General features: G+C 38.6%; 1 protein-coding gene across 50 annotated transcripts in view; it reads right to left on the bottom strand.

Moving 5' to 3' along the window:
* Positions 1-1,376: 1,376 nt before the first annotated feature.
* The window catches only part of TCF4 (transcription factor 4), a 364,163-nt gene continuing 345,264 nt past the window's right edge, over positions 1,377-20,275 (bottom strand). For 28 of the 50 annotated variants that reach the window (XM_005586614.5, XM_074022481.1, XM_005586617.5 and 25 more), the window contains 5 exons: positions 8,646-8,781; positions 6,621-6,783; positions 2,969-3,198; positions 2,341-2,481; positions 1,377-2,127 (listed from right to left, as the gene is read on the bottom strand). In XM_005586614.5, coding sequence (XP_005586671.1) covers positions 2,345-2,481; positions 2,969-3,198; positions 6,621-6,783; positions 8,646-8,781 — 666 coding nt within the window. In that variant the 3' untranslated portion in view covers positions 1,377-2,127; positions 2,341-2,344. The remainder of the gene's footprint in view (positions 2,128-2,340; positions 2,482-2,968; positions 3,199-6,620; positions 6,784-8,645; positions 8,782-20,275) is intronic. The other 22 variants (XM_074022483.1, XM_074022486.1, XM_074022490.1 and 19 more) reach the window with 1 other exon arrangement.

Here is a 20,275-nt window from a genome sequence, read left to right as displayed (position 1 = left end):
AATGTTTATGGGTTTGTGGTAACTATCTTATTTGTTCTTACATTTTCAGAAATGAACATAAAATTCTGATTCTTGTAGCTCACTATTTCATTTAAATGAGACTTCTTTTTAAACCACACAGTTAAAAAAAAAACAAAAACTGATACAATGTATTAAAACACATAATAACAAGAGTCTACATGTAAAAATATAACTTTTACATACACAATTTCAAAATAATGATACGTTTGCCATTTGTTGCATAAAATTTACAAATGTATTTCATTACTATATAACTGGCAAAACAGGAGAACAGATGGAACATTTAGACCATTTCAATGGATTTATGGCATTTACTCAGTGCTGATAGGTGGAAAAACTACTTGAACAGGGATTTTTTTTTTCTTAATACATGCCAAGAATTGTGTGGCTGTAAAAATAGAAACGAGTTAGAGACAAAAGGATGCTGACAAATACTTAACTAGGAGCACTATTTGTTTACTGCACTATACACCAAAGTCAATCATTATAAAGATTCACGATGGAAGTTGGTTCAATTGTGCCCAGACGTCAAAGCTAGCTATCTGATGAGTCGCTGTGCCATAGCTTGATCTATGTTTCTATCAAATATGGTAAGTATAAACTTCATTCATACTGGCCAGAGAAATACTGCACTACCCCTCCTCAAAAAAGTGCAACTTAATGCTTTAGGACTTATAAGGCTTGTTATAATGCTGCATGATGATTGAATATTGGCATTTTTCAGATGAAGGAGGAGGCAGTTAAGTCATCTACATTTTAGTAAACCCATTTTGAAAAAAAAAATCAAGAAAGCAACAAAATCAATCAGCTCTGCCACACTACTTGCAATTTTCTCATTTGACGGTTTTTGAACTTTACTTGTTTTTTTTGTTTTTGTTTTTTTCCAAAAATCTGACCATGTATTCAGAAACGCCTCACTGCACACTACTTCGGCTACACAGGTAGGTAACACTTTAATCATTTTGTTAAATCACAGCCACTTTGATTATGTTATGTTTCCGATGATATAAACATTGGAAGGCACAGTGGTAACATTGTAGCATTCTAACCTTGTACCTCTGAAAATCCCAGAATAGGGTCACAAATGCAACATTACAATTCAGACAAACTCTTTTTGCCATGTCTTGGTAATGCTGCTTGTAATATCTACACATGATGTGACTTTTAAGTCCTGTGTTCCCAAAAGACTGGAGAAACAACTTTCTACTTATTTATGAATGAGAAGCAACATCAGGGTCAGCATTTCATCCTGCACTACCCCTCTGGAAGCAGAGTTGGCACTACAGGTTACGATAACAAACCAGGGAAAGGGACAGAAATAAGACAAAAAAAAAATCCATATTTACAGTAAAATCTTTCTTTTAAAAAAGTTAATCAGTACTATTTTTTTACAGGAGAAAAAAGTCTGAAACAAATGAACAAAAGCTTACCATAGTCACTAAATTTTTAATATATATTTATATATATATTTATATATATATTTGTCATAGGTCTATAAGATCCATCTGTTCCTCCTACCCTAAGGAATGGCTAATGTCATCACTTCGTTGTCATCAGGACGTTTGCTGGTTTTGTTACTAGGGCAGCCGAGCTTCCCCTAATTCAATATCCAGTAATTATAAACACTAGCTGACTTGAATACCAACAAAAACGTTCATGTAGTTTTCTTCAGAAGTACACTTTTTCATTATTGCAAGTTTACAATTTTTTTTTAAATTAAATATTTTTTTTCAGACTTACAAATTAATTATATTTTTTTTTTTTCCAAAAGAAGTTTAGGCACAAATGCATTGTTCCACAGTGTGGAAAGATTGCCGTTCAGTCTCTGGGCTGTGTCTCAGCCTGTACATACTGCTTTGCACATTCTGAATGATATGTTAAAGAAAGTCGTCCCTCAAGTTGCACTTTTTTCTTTCTTTTTTTTGTTTTTCTGTTTTTTGATAATTGGGAATGCTGAAACCTCTTGCGTCTGCGATTCATAACTACTCAGACTTGTCTTATATTACAAAAAAGGGGGTTAAGGAGAAGTGTTTATGTGGGTTTAAGATAATACAGCTGTTAAGGAAGTGGTCTCTTGTTTTAATGAAGCAATGTGGCAACTTGGACCTGAGAAAGGAAAAAAGAGAAAAAAAATTCATTAATATATTTGTAACAGAGGAAGTGTGCTGCTGCTTTTTTTTTTTTTTTTTTTTTTTTTTTTTTTAATTCTTTTTCCATGAAAGAAAGTATCTGTCAATTTGGGTAAAATTCACTTTTATAGCTGATACACTGGTGACAGTTACGAATGACCGGTTTCAGAAATGTTGAAAACAAACTTGCCCTTTTACATCTGTCCCATGTGATTCGATGCATCTCCCATTCCAGGGTGTGGGCCGGCCAAGGAGAGTGGGGGAGGCTCTGAGGACACCTTCTCTTCCTCCCTTCTTTTCAGACATGCAGCTTTCGGATTCAGATTCCTTTCTGTGGAGGATTAAAGCACAGGACCTTTGTTTAATGCTGAGGCTTCTGGCAGAGGGCAGCAATGCACTCTTCTTGCGTGTCTGACCTTTTTCTCAGTGTTTATATTACAGAACAAAAGGAACAGTTACTACGTACTGTGGCGATCCATTTGGTCAGTCACTAGTAAAAGCTGAACTGCATGTGAGTGTGTACAGCCACTTTACAGCAAGCAAAGGTTGGTAAAGCAAATAAACTAAGCTCCAATTACTGAAAGGATATAGGGAAAGTTGCAATATAATCTTAGTTATAAGAATCCTACAACTTAATTACAGGAGAAAGGGATGCTGCCTTACTTAAGGATTTAGACACAGTCTGCAATGGAAACAATTCTTTGGAATGACGCTTGAAGGTCTACTGTCTGCCACTGCTCAAGGCTGGCATGCCCATCTCAGCTTGTGCCTGCCACAAGCTCCTCACGAGTTCTGCAAGGAGGCCGGCCTGCACTGACCTCGGACTTGCTGCTCCAGACTGAGGATGACCGCCACCGCCTGGTGGAGGATCAGGAGCTTGGTCTGGGGCTTGTCACTCTTGAGGTGGAGCTGCACCATGCGGCCGAGCTCTTTGAAAGCCTCGTTGATGTCACGGACCCGCAGGCGCTCTCGGGCGTTGTTGGCCATTCTCCGCTCCTTCTCACGCTCCGCCTTCTGCTCCGGTGTCAGGTCCTCATCGTCATTATTGCTGTGGGACAAAAGGGATGCAACATTTTCTAATGGTGTGGGGAAAAAGAAGGTGTCTACATTGTTTTCTTCCAGAGTTTTCAGGGAACTTTTCCATCTTATGCCATGTCTTTGGCAGAATTTTTATATCCACTGGACCTTGCAACTTGGCTGTGACAGTTCACAATACACAAGATACTTGGTTTTCTCACAGACGTTAAACCCAAACCAAACAGGTGAGAGTGACGTAGATTAAAGTTAGAGTGCGGAGTGTGCCCATACTGATACAGGGGGGCAGAAAGGAGAAACAAAGCTTTTTTTATTCAATGGGGTTACACTCTGCAAAGCAGGCGTTCACCAACTTACGCTTAGCATATGCTGCATAACCATGCTTCAAAAAGACTTTATGTTTATACTTCATTTTTTTAATATAGAGAAAACCTTTCATACCGTGACATCTGAAACCTAGGGGAAACAAGTAATTGAAAAATGATTTTGATAGGTCAAAAAAACACAAGGCAGCTTAACAGGAGTAAGAAGAAAGGCCTGTATGTAAGACACCAGAGCGGTGGGAGTGAAGACAGTGAGGCTTTTATCCAGGTATCCCCATTACCTTGCTTTGAAGGCCTGGTCAACCCACTATGTAATTCTCATTTTCTCTATGTATGAAATAAAAGGTTAGGAAAACATGACTTCCATGGTCTTTAATCTTATAGATGTTTATGATCCCCAGAACAAGTTTGGGAAACCTGAATTGATATCAGCCATGCAAAACGATTAAAAAAACCAAACACCTACAGCTTATGAATGATCATGACCTCATTGTGAGTCAAAAATGAAGCCAGAAAGCTGGGTGCAGTGGCTCATGCCTGTAATCCCAGCCTGGACAATATAGTGAGACCTCTTCTCTATAAAAAATAAAAAAATTAGCTGGGCACAGTGATGCACACCTGTAGTCTCAGCTACTCAGGAGGCTGAGGTGGGAGGCTCACTTGAATCTAGTAGGTGGAGGCTGTAGTGAGCTGTGATAAGGCCACTGCACTCCAGCCTGGGCAACAGAGCCAGACTCTGTCTCTTACCAAACCAAAAAAAAAAAAAAAAAAAAAAAAAAGACAAACACTAATTTCTGATTGTGAAAACGAAAATATTCCATGATTCATAACAAAGACATGGCTGGGCCCAGAATAGTCTGAAAAGATAAGATTGGTTCTGTCCATTTCTGGGTGTCACAGTGACAAATTAGAAACTTCTGAATGGAAGGCAAAGAGGATGATGAACCACCTGGAAAGCACATCATATGAGGAAACCTTCATGGCAGCACGGCTCAAATATTCCAAGAGCTATCATGTAAAAAAGAGAGATGTGCACGATGTCTTGTCTCAAGAAGGCAGAACGGCACGTGCTACAAAGCTCCGAATGACTATTATGAATAAACGTAAGTGAGGATTTTCGGGGGGCTTATGAGAGATACAAAAAATGAAACAAACTTCACTGAACATCAGTAGACTTCCCATCACAAGAAACTCCATGGAAGTGACTAACAACCTACGGGGTAATTTCACACATCAGAAATGTTCACAGAATAAAGATGATTAATCACAACATTTTGGAGTTGGAAGATGTGGGAAATTATCTAGTCAATTCAATGTATACTTAATGAATGCTGGTTTAAAATTTATGACTCTGGTCTTCCATTTTGGAGAATCTCTGGGTAACTTCCAAGTGGCAATAAGGACCAATTACACTTGAGAAGCTCCAATCAATCAAAAGTGAGAGTGGTATTCCTGGGTTGCAAGTACACGTTACACATAAAGATGACGCACGAGTCAAGAACACTTGGGTGAAGGAGAAAAGTTAGGGGCAAGGAGGATGACACCACAGAAGGACGCTGTAAGACCAGGCTCCTCTCTCTCCATAGCGTAAGTGCCTTTCCAGAAGGCACTGTCTGCCACAGGTGCGTATGGTAAACAGGCAACTCAACTGAATCCACTGGAAAAGGCCCTCTTTCTCGGCCTTCTACCGATCCCTTCTCTGCCCTCATCCCCGACTGCTGCCAGTGCCAAGGAAATCAAGTAACAATTAATTCACTCCTATATTCTACTATGCAAATAGGCTGTAAAAAGCAAAAGAAAACAGTCTCTGCCAGGCCTGTCCGGAAGCTAAGCATTTGGGTGATATTTTTATACATCCAACACGTGCCACACCTTACACAAAGGAGACTGGAAAATGGGAACTTTTCTTCCAAAGGTTTTCAGGCCAATAACCAATTAGAATTGGTTATTCACTTATAAACAAACTGGTTATGCAAATAAAACTGCCTAGATTTGAAAGGCACTGCCTTGTAATACAGTTTTGGAGGCATACAGAAGTAAGTGTCATAAGAGTGACCTTTTTAAATAAGAAGGTTCTCAACAGCGAGTGAAAATGTTGTTCTGAAACATCAAAGGATCCATTAACATGCATAGGTTTGGCCACAGTAAGTTAAATTACCAAGAACTGACTGGTCTAACACAGAAGTTATTAAAGGTATGAAATTCCCTCCTTGAGATTTCTTGCCAAAGTGGCCAAGAATCAGAAAACGATGAGGAAGGAAAGGGGTTATCTAGAAGCATTTGGCATTTTTAAACTTCTGGCAGAACATGGAATTCATCTAAGTAATTACGAAGGTAACGTGAAGAGGCAGCATGTTCTTAATTCACAAAAGATTCCAAATAGAACCTTGAGAACCACAGCCTTTAGATGGAAAGTTGTAGTCTTAGGACACTTGGTTGAATTTGTGAATAAAAACAACCCAAGGGAATTGAGGTAAACTACATGGGTGCTAGTATTCAAACACCATCTGATTACCAGATTCAAGTTCAAGGAGATATAGATTCGAATTTAAAGATAGCAGATATTTAAGAAAACCAGACAGAAGCTATTTTCCTGCAGTTGTGTTTTCTGCAGAAAAGAGTGTCCAGGAGGAAAAATCATTAGCAATTTAGGTATTACTCATACACATCTGCATGTTTAGGATAAATCTAGGAAATCAGTATTTTCTCACTTTAGAGGTAAGAAAAGAGTTATAGTTGGCACATACATCAATTGAGTTTTTAACACGGCTACAATCTCTTTTTAGAAATATTATAGACACAACATTTCTGACCAAATTTGTAGAATAAGTATAGTTTTAAAAATAAACTGTACTTGAATCAGATACAAATTGTTTTCACTGTGTGTCATTAGCATTGGGTCCAGATTCATAAATGCCAAAACATTTTAGGCTCCACTAGAGTACAGGTATCTTAAACGATACTTTTAGTACTTCTAGAGTAGGCCTTTAATTTTCTTTTCAGCTGTAAATCTACCTGCCAGGAAAAAACTGAATAGTTTCTTCCCGTTCTGTTCACTTCATCAAAGTCCAATAAAGGAATTAAATGAAGCGACAGTATTATATACTGTTACCTAGATCTTGACCTAGTAATTGATTTGATATCCTTCTTGTCGTCATCTAATTTCTTGTCCTCTGAAGATTTCGTGTCTTGCAGGTTCTCATCGCCCTCGTCGTCGGATTTGATCTCAGAGCTGCCAGAGGAGACACTCTGCCCCTGTAGTCCTGGTGGCATGCCTACAGAAAAAGAGGAATCAGGTGATATGTACACCAACATCTCACTGCCTGCCCACCAGATTGCAAGGCTGCCAGCAGACAATTCATACTGCTGAACTGTGATCCTTCTGTCACTTTTTTTTTTTTTCCAGCTATCTGTTGAAGTTTCAAAAAATGCACCTGCAGAAACAAGTTTTCCCTGCATTGGCTCTAAGGTTAAATTCTATTTTGCAATCTTTTGGAGTAGATGGTAATTTCACTGTCTACAAAACATCAACTTAATTGCAATGAAAATCATAATCATGAAAATCACACAGCCAATGTTCTGATTAAGAACCCAAGTAAATATCAGCTATTATATTGAGTTTCTTCCATATGCAATGATTTAATAGGAAAATGTCCTTAAAATATAATTCCCAGGGAGTATGCTAAATATGTGCAGTCAAGACTTCAATAGGTACCCTAATGATATTCTGAAATTAGGCTTCTCTTATTCTCAAGGAGTAATCAGCATTTTAAAATGGTACATATGGAAGGCAGTTTGCTACTCATTTTAGAAATTTCTAGCTTTATCATTGCTCAACTTTCCAAGTCACACTGCATTTTAAAACACGATCCTAATGTAATATTTTTAAAGGTAGAACTGTATCTGTCAAGTATTCCCCCTTATTTGTAATCTGTGTATTCTAGAATCTTGCCACTCAAACTTTGGTCCATGTGGCCTCATCACCTGTGAGCCCATTAGAAATGGACAATCCCAGACCTACTGAAGCAGAATCTGCATTTTAACAAGATCCTCAGGTCGTGCTTATGTGCAGTCTGAGAAGTACAGATTTCGGACAAAGAGGACAAAACCCAAAGGCTCTTGATAAGAAAGGTCCTGGCCAGGTGCAGTGGCTCACACCTGTAATCCCAGCACTTCGGGAGGCTGAGGCACATATATCACTTGAGGTCAGGAGTTCAAGACCAGTCTGGCCAACATGGTAAAACACTGTCTCTACTAAAAATATGAAAAATAGCCGGGCATGGTGATGCATGTCTGTAATCCAAGCTACCTGGGAGGCTGAGGCAGAACTGCTTGAACCTGGGAGGTGGAGGTTGCAGTGAGCTGAGATCACACCACTGCACTCCAGCCTGGGCAACAGAGTGAAGCTCTGTCTCAAAAAAGTCCATAAAATCATACTATTCATATAAAATGGGCAGACATACCCATACATAAAATTGACACTCAGATCTGTACAATGTTGAACAGTTGAAAAAATGCCCACATGTATTCCCGTGGCAATGTTATCATTTTTGTATTAAACGTGAAGGGACTAGAAGATGTTATCTAAGTGACTCCTAGTCAGCTGGCCAATAGCAGCCCAACTTCCTGGGGTCATGAAAAGCTGCTCACAGTCACTGCTATGAGGCAATCATTAGAGGGCTAGATGACTCAAGAACGAAAATCATGCAACTGCAACCAAGCTCCATTTGTAAAATGCACCTATATTTCCTTCCATCTGAAACAACAACAACAATTTCCTTCCTTCCTATTCATTTGGAAATATCATTTTCAGGCCACAACTAACCACATTAGAGGACCTGAATGAGAAAAATGTGGAAATAGCTAAAATAAAATTTCCTCTCATCAGTCTGTGGCCTCATTCCTGGCTGATAGAGGACCAGGATTTCAGAGGATGTTTGAGGAAAACAGTCCCTGGAGAAACATGATTAGCGGGCGAAGTTCTAAATACTTTCCCATTTCCTTACCATTTTTGTGCCCAATTTGATTCTTGGGTTTCTGCCAGTGCTTCTTGAGGGATGAACACCAAGAGGCTGGGTATCAATACAGGGCCTATTGTGAAAGTGAGGTCAGAAGTGCCCGGGTGAGGCCAACCTACCTCTGTAAGGGTCCTGGGGTGGGTTCAGGTCAGGGGAAGTCGCAGACTGGACAGGAAGCTGTGGGACTGGAACCTGGTTTGGCAGAAGAGAATGGCTGCCTCTCAGGGCCACACCATCTTCACGATGGGTCCCCACCTGAAAGGGGTGAAAGGAACCAGAGAGGTGAGCAGGAGCCAGAGGTGTGACTGCTATTTCCAGAGGCCACGAGGACCTGATGAAAGCAGGCTGGCTTTTCAAAAACCATACTCCCAAACGCATTTCACTAGAGGGCGCTGAAGGACCGCACATGCACCTATAGTTCCCGGCGAAAACACTTAACACTCAGTAAGACGCCGTGCTGTACATTCAGTGACAAATATGGCAGAGTAGCTCAGGCAGGTAAAACGTCAAATTGTCTCCCAGGGTGCTGCAGTGGAGCGCACTGATTCGTACCCATCTGTCTTCTATCATGTCCGCCAACAGATCTGACAATTATCTTAATGCCCATATGCTTAATTGTGGGCTTCTCAATTCCCCCATTGCTATCGGAAATCCTACAGGAATTTCAATTTGGCATTCGACTTTCATTTCAGGGGATAAGATTCTCAGGCCTGCCATTTTTTTTTTTCCATAATGCCAGCTAAGCCTCTGACAGCGGAAGCTACAGCAGTATGGGACACAGCCTCTGCTTGGTACAAATATAATAAAATGTCACCTGGCTTTCCAAAACTGGCAGCCCATTCCAAATTAATGTTTACTGTATTTCATCAGCTGCTGAGTTTCAAATCCAAAGGGGGATGGTTTCTGCCAATGCCACCACACCGGAAAATGTACCAATAAAGGTTTTATTAAACACACCAGTAATGCCATCATTGCCATGCAAGGATGTTTGGACATTTTTCCATTTTTCCCCTCACTATTCTGATCCTAGAAAGACACCATATTGTAAATACTCTCGATGCTTCCAAAAATAAAATTATAGAGTACAGCATGATTACTTGATTAAAAAAATACTGCTGAGCTTTTCATTAACTACTGCTATCTACTCTAGGGTCCAGAGACACTGAACTTGCGGCACTGAGACAGCAACTGCCTACTTTATAGCATATGCCTTCAAGCAAAAACATTAAGCATTTATAAACTAAGAGGACAATGAGTAGTTCACATTTTCTTTTCTATTTCCAAGTATTTTCTTAGCCTATGGTTAAGTAAGCATTTACACAGGACGGTGAGTCTAAAACACAAAAAATTAACCATACATTTAGACTGCTATGAATCAGGTTTATTTTTTTCCAGTCAAAAATATGAAACCAGAAAGGAGAATCTTCACTCTTTTGTTACCAAAATATTTTAAAAGGGTATTTCCAAAGAATGCATCAATAATAAGAATCTGAACCAACAACAATCAAATTCACAGGACCTAATAAACACATGCTATTTAAAGGCAGGTATGCATTGTCAGTATCGCCTACAATATTTTGCTTTTTACTGAAAATATATTTAAGTAAGTGATCCTGAAATATGCCATTTTTATATTCATGTGTACGTGCGTGTGGTGTGTGTGTGTGTGTGTGTGTGTATATATGCACTCCAAAATATTTTTTTAAATTTTGGGTGGAAAGGATCACATAAATCATAAATCATATTGTTTGGATTCAAAATACAGCAAGAATAGGAAAAGACTTGAGGCTTATGAGCATCAGGAAGTATCAATAAGTGTTTCAGCAGAGAGAGGTGGGAAGTCCAGCACTGCTGCCCGGTGCCTGTGTCGCAATACAGAACTTTCTGAATGGTGGTTATGTGGCCTCTATGGGGTGCTTCAAATGTACTGAGACTGGTATCTCCCAAAGCAGCCCATTCCATTTTTACCACAAATTGGCCTCTTTGTAGATTTCACTCACTGATCCTAGAGCTCTATGGCATTAAGTACAGACCTTTTTTCAAAAAAAACATATTCAACCCTGTTGCCTGCCACACCACTCCTTTTCTCTGTGACTGAAGTCTGCTTCAGTCTACAGGCAGACCACGCCCACCTGCTCCTGCAACCATTTGTAACTGACTCTCCTATATATTTTAATTTTTATTCAGAAGAGTGATAGCTATTTTCCACTGAGGTTTTGATTTGCTGTTTTTATACTCATGCATTAGAAAATGGATTCAATCAATGATTATCCTTTCAATCTAAGATGTCAACTTGTAAGCATGAATTTTTACAGGCCTTGATAAAATGGTGGCTCTTTATGTCTGTCAATCAATATCTAAATAATTCTTTGTGCTGATTCATATTTATTTATGTTCCCAATGGATGTAATTTCTTGAATTTCCACAAAGGATGACTCTAAGTCAAAATCACTGAAAGTAACCACAGATTTGAGCATAGAGGAGAAGTATACTCCTATTTCAGAATCATTAACACTCTCAAGACTTATTTGCAAGCATCTGTGACATATCTTAAGGTTAATGTTTTGCTTTTTACTTAAAATATATTCAGTTATTGATCTTGAAATGTTTTTCCTCTAGATCACATTGAGGTAAGTTCTTAAAAGAGGAAAAGAGAACCCACGGAATCATACATGACAACTGGTATATAACAGGTACATAATAACTGCAGACAGAATCGTGTGTTTTGACCGAAAATACTTGCATGTTATATAGAAAGAATAGCCTGTGTAGTTCAAGAACACTCAAAACTCAGGCTATCTTCACTTACGGTGATCTTTGTCTCTGTTTTGTTAAAATCTATTTAATTTTAAATCTTTCTTCTATACAATGACTGTAAACTCTTAAATATTATAAATATATTTGAGGATATAGTTGTTCCAACTACATTTTTGTTTGGATTTTAGGCCCATATGTTACCTAACTCCATCTATTTTCTATAGATCATGTTAGATCATCTCAATATCAATCATTTTCCATAAAGAATTATAGAGACAAAGTTGTTCTGATGCTTTTGTTTTTTAAAAATTTAATTTTTTTTTTTTTTTTTTTTGGAGACAGTCTCGCGCTCTGTCGTCCAGGCTGGAGCCTCTGCCTCCCAGGTTCAAGCGATTCTCCTGCCTTAGCCTCCCAAATAACTGGAATTACAGGTGCCCACCACCACACCCGGCTAATTTGTCGTGATGTTTTAAGACTTCCCTTGTAACTGTGTCTATTCCAGGTCATGTGAATGACCTCGGATAGGTCCAGAGCCATGTAATAATGAGCTTGATCTCCAGGATAGGATCAATTCCATTGCCCGTGGCTGTGGAATGGTATTCCAATTTGAAGAATTGGCTTGGCTTTGCTTGTTTCCTTGGCCACAGATGCCATGTTCTAACCCTGTTTACTTCTCTTTCAGAAACATTATTTCTGGTCACATGAGACACAAGGGAAGAAACACGGTGGATGGTCAGCACAAATCCATCACTAGAATAACACAGAAATAGATGGAGAAACCCACACTGTTCTCTGTATATACAAGGGTCAGGGATTGTCCACTGGCATTAAGGTGGCCCATTCATAGGATGACCCATGTCTGCTTCAAATTGAGCTGGGCCATCCAATGATCTTGGAATTCTGAACTTCAATACGTCACAATGTGACTAGGAAAAAGGAGATTCCTGCAAATCAATTCTAAGAATGACATTTGGTCCCTATTTTTAGAAAATCTGTACTTCGTTAAAGCCCTATTTTGATAACCTTTTCACAGAGATAACAGTAGTCTAAAGTTAAAAGCCAGCTTATGAAAAGTTAATTAATACTCATTGTAAATGTGAATCTTTCCATAGTCATGTACAATGCAGTTTTAGTGACAGCTATGCTAAAAGAAGTGAAATTTTAAAATTATTCAATGATTATTCATTGATTGATCAGAGCATGCATTCAACAAACATTTTCTAATCTAGCCCATGCCTGTCACTTTGTGAGACACTGGGGACAGAATGAGAAATAACTCAGATGTGGTCCTGGTTTTTGTGGAACTCATAATGATTCTTGGGCGGATTTTTGTACACTGATCAATTTAGTGGGGGCAGTTTTAATAGTAAGGAAGAGAAACCTATTTGAGATTGTTCAAATAAAAGGAGATTTATCATAAAGAGTTTTCTGTAGCTTAGGTTTTAGACTCAGAGAGCTCTTGGGAACCGAATGACACTCCTTGCCTCTGCTGGGCTGTTCAGCCTCTCTCCTCTCTCTGGGGGCACCACTGCTTCTCTTCGGCTTCTGCTCTCTCATGAGGACATATTGGACTCATTCTTCATGATACCTCGTGGTGCATTCCTTCTGGTTCTGTACCTGCTGCTGATTTCCTCTTTGTCTTCGTATTTCTAAGCTTAGAATGCCAAGATCATTGGATGGCCCAGCTCACTTTGAAGCAGACATAGGTCATCCTATGAATGGGCCACCTTAATGACAGACATTTTCCTGGTCCAGAGAGCTACAAAGGAGGAAGGGGAGACAAGATCATGTAGTCCAAACACAGCCAGCTTGGCCTGTCCCGTCCACATTTTGGCTGGTACGTGTAGGTGTAAATATCTGAGTTACACTGTATATTAGGTCAAATTATACTCAAATTCCAACACATCTATTTAAATTCTCCTGTGTGAATTTGTCATTGGATATAATTAAATGTCATTAGATATGCAATAATTATTTTGAATCATGTAAGCACCATATAATTTTAAATAACCTTAGTTTCCAAGAAAGGGCTTGATAAACTGATAGAAGCACTTTTAAATCACAGAACTTAGACATCAAGGGCTTAGAGGACCTTCGTTATATATCAGTTAGGTCAGACTCTTCATTTTACAAAGAAAGCTAAGGTCAAGAATGGTGAAGTGACTTAAGATCTAACTTTAGATGTTTAGTTAGAGATCTAAAACAGATTTTGAACTCAGAAAACTTACAACACTGAACAATTATATAGGAGAGGGGAGCAGAGTTAGGGGGCAAGAGGGGTTTATTTCCCAGAGCTTTTGTTTTAAAACAGCGCACGTGTGTGTGTGTGTGTGTATGTCCATACATGCACATACACACCTAGGTACAAGCATATGACATACATATATATACATACATATACAGATATAGGAAAATCATTTCCATTTTCTTTATTGTAGGGGGGAAATCATAGCTCATTAACTCAGGCCAAGGCCAAGATGTCTAACTAAATTATAAAATTTAATATTTGCCACGATCCCTCCAACATAAACAGATTTAAAAGACATGCAGATTCAAATTAGGTGGTTGTTGGCAAGGCTGTTTTTATATGGAGATGCATTCAGCATTGTGGTAAATATCCTTGTCCTTATCCTCTAGCTAACAACAAACACCACAAACAAAAAAGACATTCAATATTTTTGCTCTCTTTGTTTCCAGGGAGTATTGTGAAAGTAATTATTCTGTTGTATTTAAGAGGCCTATTTCATGGATGGGAAAATGTATTAAATTTCATTTGGCAGTTATTCAATCCTAGTTAATGTTATCTCCAGAGATAACTGCTTCAAAACAGGCTTTCAGACCCCAGTCACTTCTGTTCTACCATAATCCTTCTAAAAGAGCATAGAATGGGAACTTTAGGAAACTTGTCACAGTTTCTAGACCAAGTGATAACGACACAAAACTGGATATACTATTATAAACATTTTGGTACATCAAAATTAAAGTTTGCTGTTAATGACATCTGGTTTCCAATTTTGGACATAGGTTTTTTTATTTGTTTGTTTTTAGAAAGAAGAACAACAAAATGGGACAAAGACAGAAGTCCTGGTAACTATGACTTACTGTTACTTTTCGCTCTTGTTTTTCCATTAACACAAAAGAAAAGCTGATGTGTTTTCACTGTAATTAGAAACCCATTGATACAGAAAACAGTTTTGGTGTCTGAACTGTAATCTCCCCATGAAATATCAATTATACATGACAGTTGTAGAGTACTAGATTTCAGTTACAATTATCTTGCCAGACCTCTGTCATATTAGAGGAAAGCAAACTTATTTTCTCAAAAGTGCAAAACACCATTTAGTACAAAAGTGCATCTTTTAAAGAGGTGGGAGGCGGCCATGCAAACTTCTTTAATGGCTCACAGATGGGAACTTGGAAGTTCATGGAATGGCGGCAGTAGACAGATACTGTGAGGAACAACACTAGAGGCACAGAGGCTCTGCAGGAAACAAGACCTACCTCTAATAACCACCTGTTGTGGGAGAAAGAGCTCACATCTGGGACACTCCAACCACAAACATAATTTCCATATTTCTCAGTTTAAAAAATTATCAGATTGTTTTTCTTTAGTACACGTGATTAAACCTTTAAGAGACTTTTCATTTACAGCAGATCTGTATTCAATTCTTTTGTTTGGATTTTTATTTGATTCTTAACATGTTTGTTGGGAGAAGATTTCATAACTGTCTTGAGAACACCTACATTGTTTTCCAGAAACATCATAGCTTCACTTATGTTCTGTATGAAATGTAAGGTAATTCCTTATTGTGTAATTCTTGGAGATTTATTTAGTATTTATTCTCCAGATAATAAAATAATTTTCAAGAGGATTTAAACATGAGCTAAATGATCCTGACCTTGGCAGTTCTTGCCTATCATGCGATCAGCTGGGCTGAAACTCCCCTGGATGTTCACCAAAATGGTTAAATGAATGATTCTGTGATATAGTTCAAGAAATGCAAATGGATGTGAGCCGACCTCAGTTCATCTTTCTTGTAGTAACTCATACGTTCCATCTATTAAAACTGTTTCATTTATCTTTTCTGTATCTCCACCCCACACCCTCAATTCTCAACATCATTTTCCTATAGTGGAAACCATAACTGGATGGAGCTCACCTAGGGGGACAGTGGCAGGAGATTAACAGAGCCCATTCCTCTATGTCTTCCTTGCTCCACGTAGCAGGCTAGTAAGTAGGTGGTATGGAACTAAAGTTAATCCATCCTAGTGAACCAAACATATCTAGCACAGAGAGTATGGGGAAGTCTAGCAATTATGTGTAAACAGCTTCTGCTTAAAGGAAAAGACAACTGGACACTTGATTTACACTTGGAATTCTGAATGCCTGAAGTGCAAGCATACCTGTGAGAGTGCACAGTCATGCTGCTCACCTCCACACACTTTTTAGCCAGTCCAGGTGACCCATACCTAAGGATCCCTAGGGATTTACCATTACCAACTGGCCTTTATTTTTTAAATGCTTTTCTTGTTATTTAAGTAACACATGCTTATTGTAATATATTTGGAAAGAGAGCAGAAGTGTAAAGAAGTTCACCTAAACTAATGAATCATTTCTTCCCCATCACTTTCTAAATACTCATCTTTTAAATGCAATATTCTCTCTCCATCAGTTGATCCCTTGCAATATTAAGGCTTCAGCCTGGCTCTTGCCTGCTGCATGGATTCAGTCTAAGAGGTCCACCTTGTGCCAATGCATCCTTCACCTAGACTCCTAGGACCAATGCAGTTCCCTCCTATTTTTATATTCCTCACTATCAATGTTCAATTACCTACGCATGGCCTCTCATCTGCTGGGTTGATGCCCACATCACTAAGGCTTGAGCAAAGCCCTCCCTGCTCTGTCTGCTGGGCTGGTTTTTCTCCCAACTCACCAACTGCTTCTCTTTTATTAAAGCTCCACAGATCCCCTTACTCTCTGACCCTTCTGGGCTGAGTGGTTCTCCAGAAATCTCTACTTTCTTGTCACCTCACTAAGCTCACTATGCATTACAGACACCACCCTTAAAACACATTCAAGGTCATTGTTGAATGGTGCAGGGCATAAACTTCAATAAGTTTGTTTTGCTGCCATTCGTGAAGCCTATACTTGTCTCCATTTGTGAGCATCCCATCTCAAGGACAGGAACTGCACAGGTCACTGCACAGGAGTGCAATAGTACAATGTGCAATTAGATGCTTAGTAAATTATGACACACATTTTATGGATCTGTGAGACTATGTCTGAAATCTAAGGCCTTTGATATTGTCAAATATACATTTAGCATGTTTCTATCAAATAATAAACATTTCACTTAATTTGACAAGCACCTTATGAAAGTGTACTATATGCAAGACACTACATGGGCATTTGCAGGGAAAAATAATAAAAGACAGACACGTCTATGACTTTGCAGGCACTGATTTTTTTTTTTTTCTTTTTTAAGATGGAGTCTTGCTTTGTCACCCAGAAAGGAGTGCAGTGGCATGATCTTGGCTCACTGCAACCTCCGCCTCCTGGGTTCAAGAGATTCTCCTGCCTCAGCCTCCCCAGTAGCTGGGATTACAGGCATGTATCATCACGCCCAGCTAATTTTTGTATTTTTAGTAGAGGCGGGGTTTCACCATGTTGGCCAGGTTGGTCTCGAACTCCTGAACTTGTGATCCTCCCACCTCGGCCTCCCAAAGTACTGGGATTATAGGCGTGAACCACTGCGCCTGGCCCAGACACTGAAATTTTAATGGTGGGATAATATAATTACTATACAAGGCAAAATACGATGAATGTCATAAAAGAGTACAAGGTCATGTAGGGTTTTAAAAAATGATGAAGTCATACCCATTTGGGAAACCAGGGACTACTTGAAGAAGAACATGGTATTTTAGGCAGGTTTTGAGTAGATGGGTAGAATTTTGATACAGCTTATCCAAATATATTTTTTAAGAGCTGATGCTTAACACAATTAAATAACATCCCAACCTTAAGTGAAAATTTCATTTTACATCAATAAGTGGCATGATTTAGATACTGGGTATGTGTGAAGAAGCAAGCAGCAAAGGACTGTGTGTTAACATGTGTTTTCATATTGTCAGACTACATATTTCTGACAAAAAGCAGATTTTTGTAAAGCCCTTTGTGAAGCTCAATGGCTTTGCTACAAAGTGAACAACACAGGGCATTTTGGACACAAATGATACCTCACTGTATGTGTGTATTATTGGCCCAAATGATTCACTCTTATTTAATTGCCATGAAGTCTTTCATCTCCCAGCTATACAATAATAGTTTCCATATGACTAGTGGCTCTGCTATAAATAAGATCAAAAGCAGAAGAAAGGATTTAATAAAAGAAAATGACATTAAGAGTAGCATTAAATCAGGGGGAAAATACCAATATCCAACTCTTTTTTTTTTTTTTTTTTTGAGAATAAAGCACCCAGAGTACTAAGTAGCTTCCTCAATATCTCATGAAAGGTCTTTTTACAAGCAGTAGGTATATGCAGAACCCATCGTGTGCTCGTTAGAGTGGCAATGATTAAGTTGTGAGGGTGTGTGAGAGGTAGAAGGCAGAGTGTCCCATTTAGAGTCAGGTAGGAGAACAGGTAATAGACCAAACGGCTAATTTCACATGGTAAAGAATACAACTGCAATGTGTCAATGGCAAACGTCCACCCATTTCTCTGCCCTTTTCTGTTCTATTTGATGGAGAAAGACTTTTTGGTAATCCAGAGTTTTTCAGAGAATCATAACATTGCTCAATGCCTGTACATGAGTTCTGAGAAAGGAAGTTTTTTTTGGCAAGGCACGGTGACTTGATATGAAAAGCCAACTTCCCAAACAAATTTTCTTCTAGTTCTTAAAAAAAAAATACAATGTTAATCTCTATTCCTGACTGGATAAACAGCTGCTAATAACCTCCAGCTCCCAGGGGAGGAGGCTTATTTCCTTTCATCTTCAGACTGGTGGATACCTGACGTGCACTGGCCTTTAGTGGTTCCACATGCTTTTTGCTTTGCTTTTTTTCCAAACTGCTTCAATATGGGTCTTGCCAAGTTGGGTCTCTTTTCCCCCTTTCCCTTCAATTGCATCCAAAACCTTGGAAGATATAGTCAGTTATGGTACTGCTTATTTGAAATAGTAGTTCTTTTACTGTTGGTGTGTTTAAAGAGAAAATTCAAACACTTATAATCTCCCAAGGAGACTAGAGCCTTGGGCTCTTGTATCTTGAAGCCCTGTGAGAAAAATGACCATTTTAGTTCCTTTCATACTGAGCTAATTATTCATTTGAGGGCTGGCTATGTTCAAAACTACTCAATTTCTAGTAGTATTGCTTGTGCACTTACTTATAATACTTATAGCTGTGTCCTAAATAAAGGAGCAAACTTCAACACTTTTTCTTCTAATAGGAAGTGCCCTGCAGAAGATTCCAGAGCCAGCCGGCCCCTGGAGTCTTTCTCACTTGCTCTTAAGCACCTGCTTTAATGGTGACCTCAGTTCTATATCTCAAGATTTAGACATTTTGCAAAACAGCTTTTTAAACAAAAACCAGCTGTTTCCCATCTAGACTACAGGGGGAAAATTTTGGGCAGCTTACAGAAACATTACCCAGAGACTACCATTCTCCAATAACTTTCACACACTTCCAGCTCCAAAAGAGACCCGTCCGTGTGCAGAAGCCACAGAGAAGGCAAATGTGAAATTAAAATGTGGAAACTCAATACCGTGGTTTTTGACAATGTGTCCAATTAACTGCTTTAAAATGAATGTGGCTATTGTATCAGGACAATGTTCCCCCAAAGATGTCATTTAACTAATATTGGACAGATCTTTTGGTTAAACTCAACTTTATAGTTCTAAGATGATTTATGGATATAGAGGAAGCTATAATTATGCATAACTGTGAATGTCAACCAATTAGGTAGAACCCTCACATTACAGAACATGTAATGCTACAGCTTTTTTTCAGTTCTCCCTCCTAAAGCTGCTTTGCCTAAACCCTCTTCTTACTATGAACCCATTTTCAACTTCTGTTTTCTAAGCAATTAAGATACTTTTGATTTGAAAAATTTACAGCCACAATAAAAGTTAAAATAACACAACGGCCATGGAATGTGAAAAAATATAAAATGGCCAAGGCCTAATCTTGGCTTTTAAACGGTGCCAAGTTGCTCCAGTATTTTCTGTTTTGGTATGAATGACATAACTGAATTACTTCATGAGTTGCTACTTTAATTCCTAAGGGTGGAAAATTCCATGAGTTAACTTAATTTGGATGTAAAAAATATACATGAAAGCTCACTCTTCCTGTGGACTCTCATGTGAAATATTCGAGCCAATTGCTGGAGCTGCTGTGCTGTGGAGGGGCTTTTCCCCCAGGGCAGCCCTGGCTGGCAAGCTGCAAGGGCTGGTATCATCAGGCAATTTTCTTATTTCCATTTGGATGCATGAGCCTTTATTTTCTGTTTTTGTTTTTAAATCATGTTTATTATATGGCTCTGCAACGCCTTTTCTATCCTGTCTCTAAGTGTTGAAATTCTATGTGGACTTGAATATGAGCTCAATGGCGTCTTCTCCGGGAAGCATTTCCTAGCAGTCTGAATCGCTTCTTAGGTCATTTCATAATTCTACCTTGCATTATAGTTAGACCCATATTTGTATTATCACCTACCAGGATAAAAGGCCTGTAAGATCAGATACTTTCTTTTACACGTTTATGAATCCCCAAAAGCATCTGAAGCACAGCAGATGCAGAAGGGCTGAATGAACATATGTGTATTTTCTAATATATACAATATATACTTTTCCCTCCAGAAAATCTGCTTTCTTGAGAAAATAAGAGTAATATTACATTTTTTTAAATGCACAGTTGTGCCTATTCCAAATTATGGATAGTTTAAGATTATGTCCTTGTAACAGTTCATTTAAAAAATGATGATTACTGTGCTATTAAAA

The sequence above is a fragment of the Macaca fascicularis genome, chromosome 18, assembly GCF_037993035.2.
Source record: "Macaca fascicularis isolate 582-1 chromosome 18, T2T-MFA8v1.1".
Lineage (NCBI taxonomy): Eukaryota > Metazoa > Chordata > Mammalia > Primates > Cercopithecidae > Macaca > Macaca fascicularis.
The sequence above is the reverse complement of the archived record's forward strand: the minus strand, read 5'-3'. Positions and strand labels throughout refer to the sequence as shown.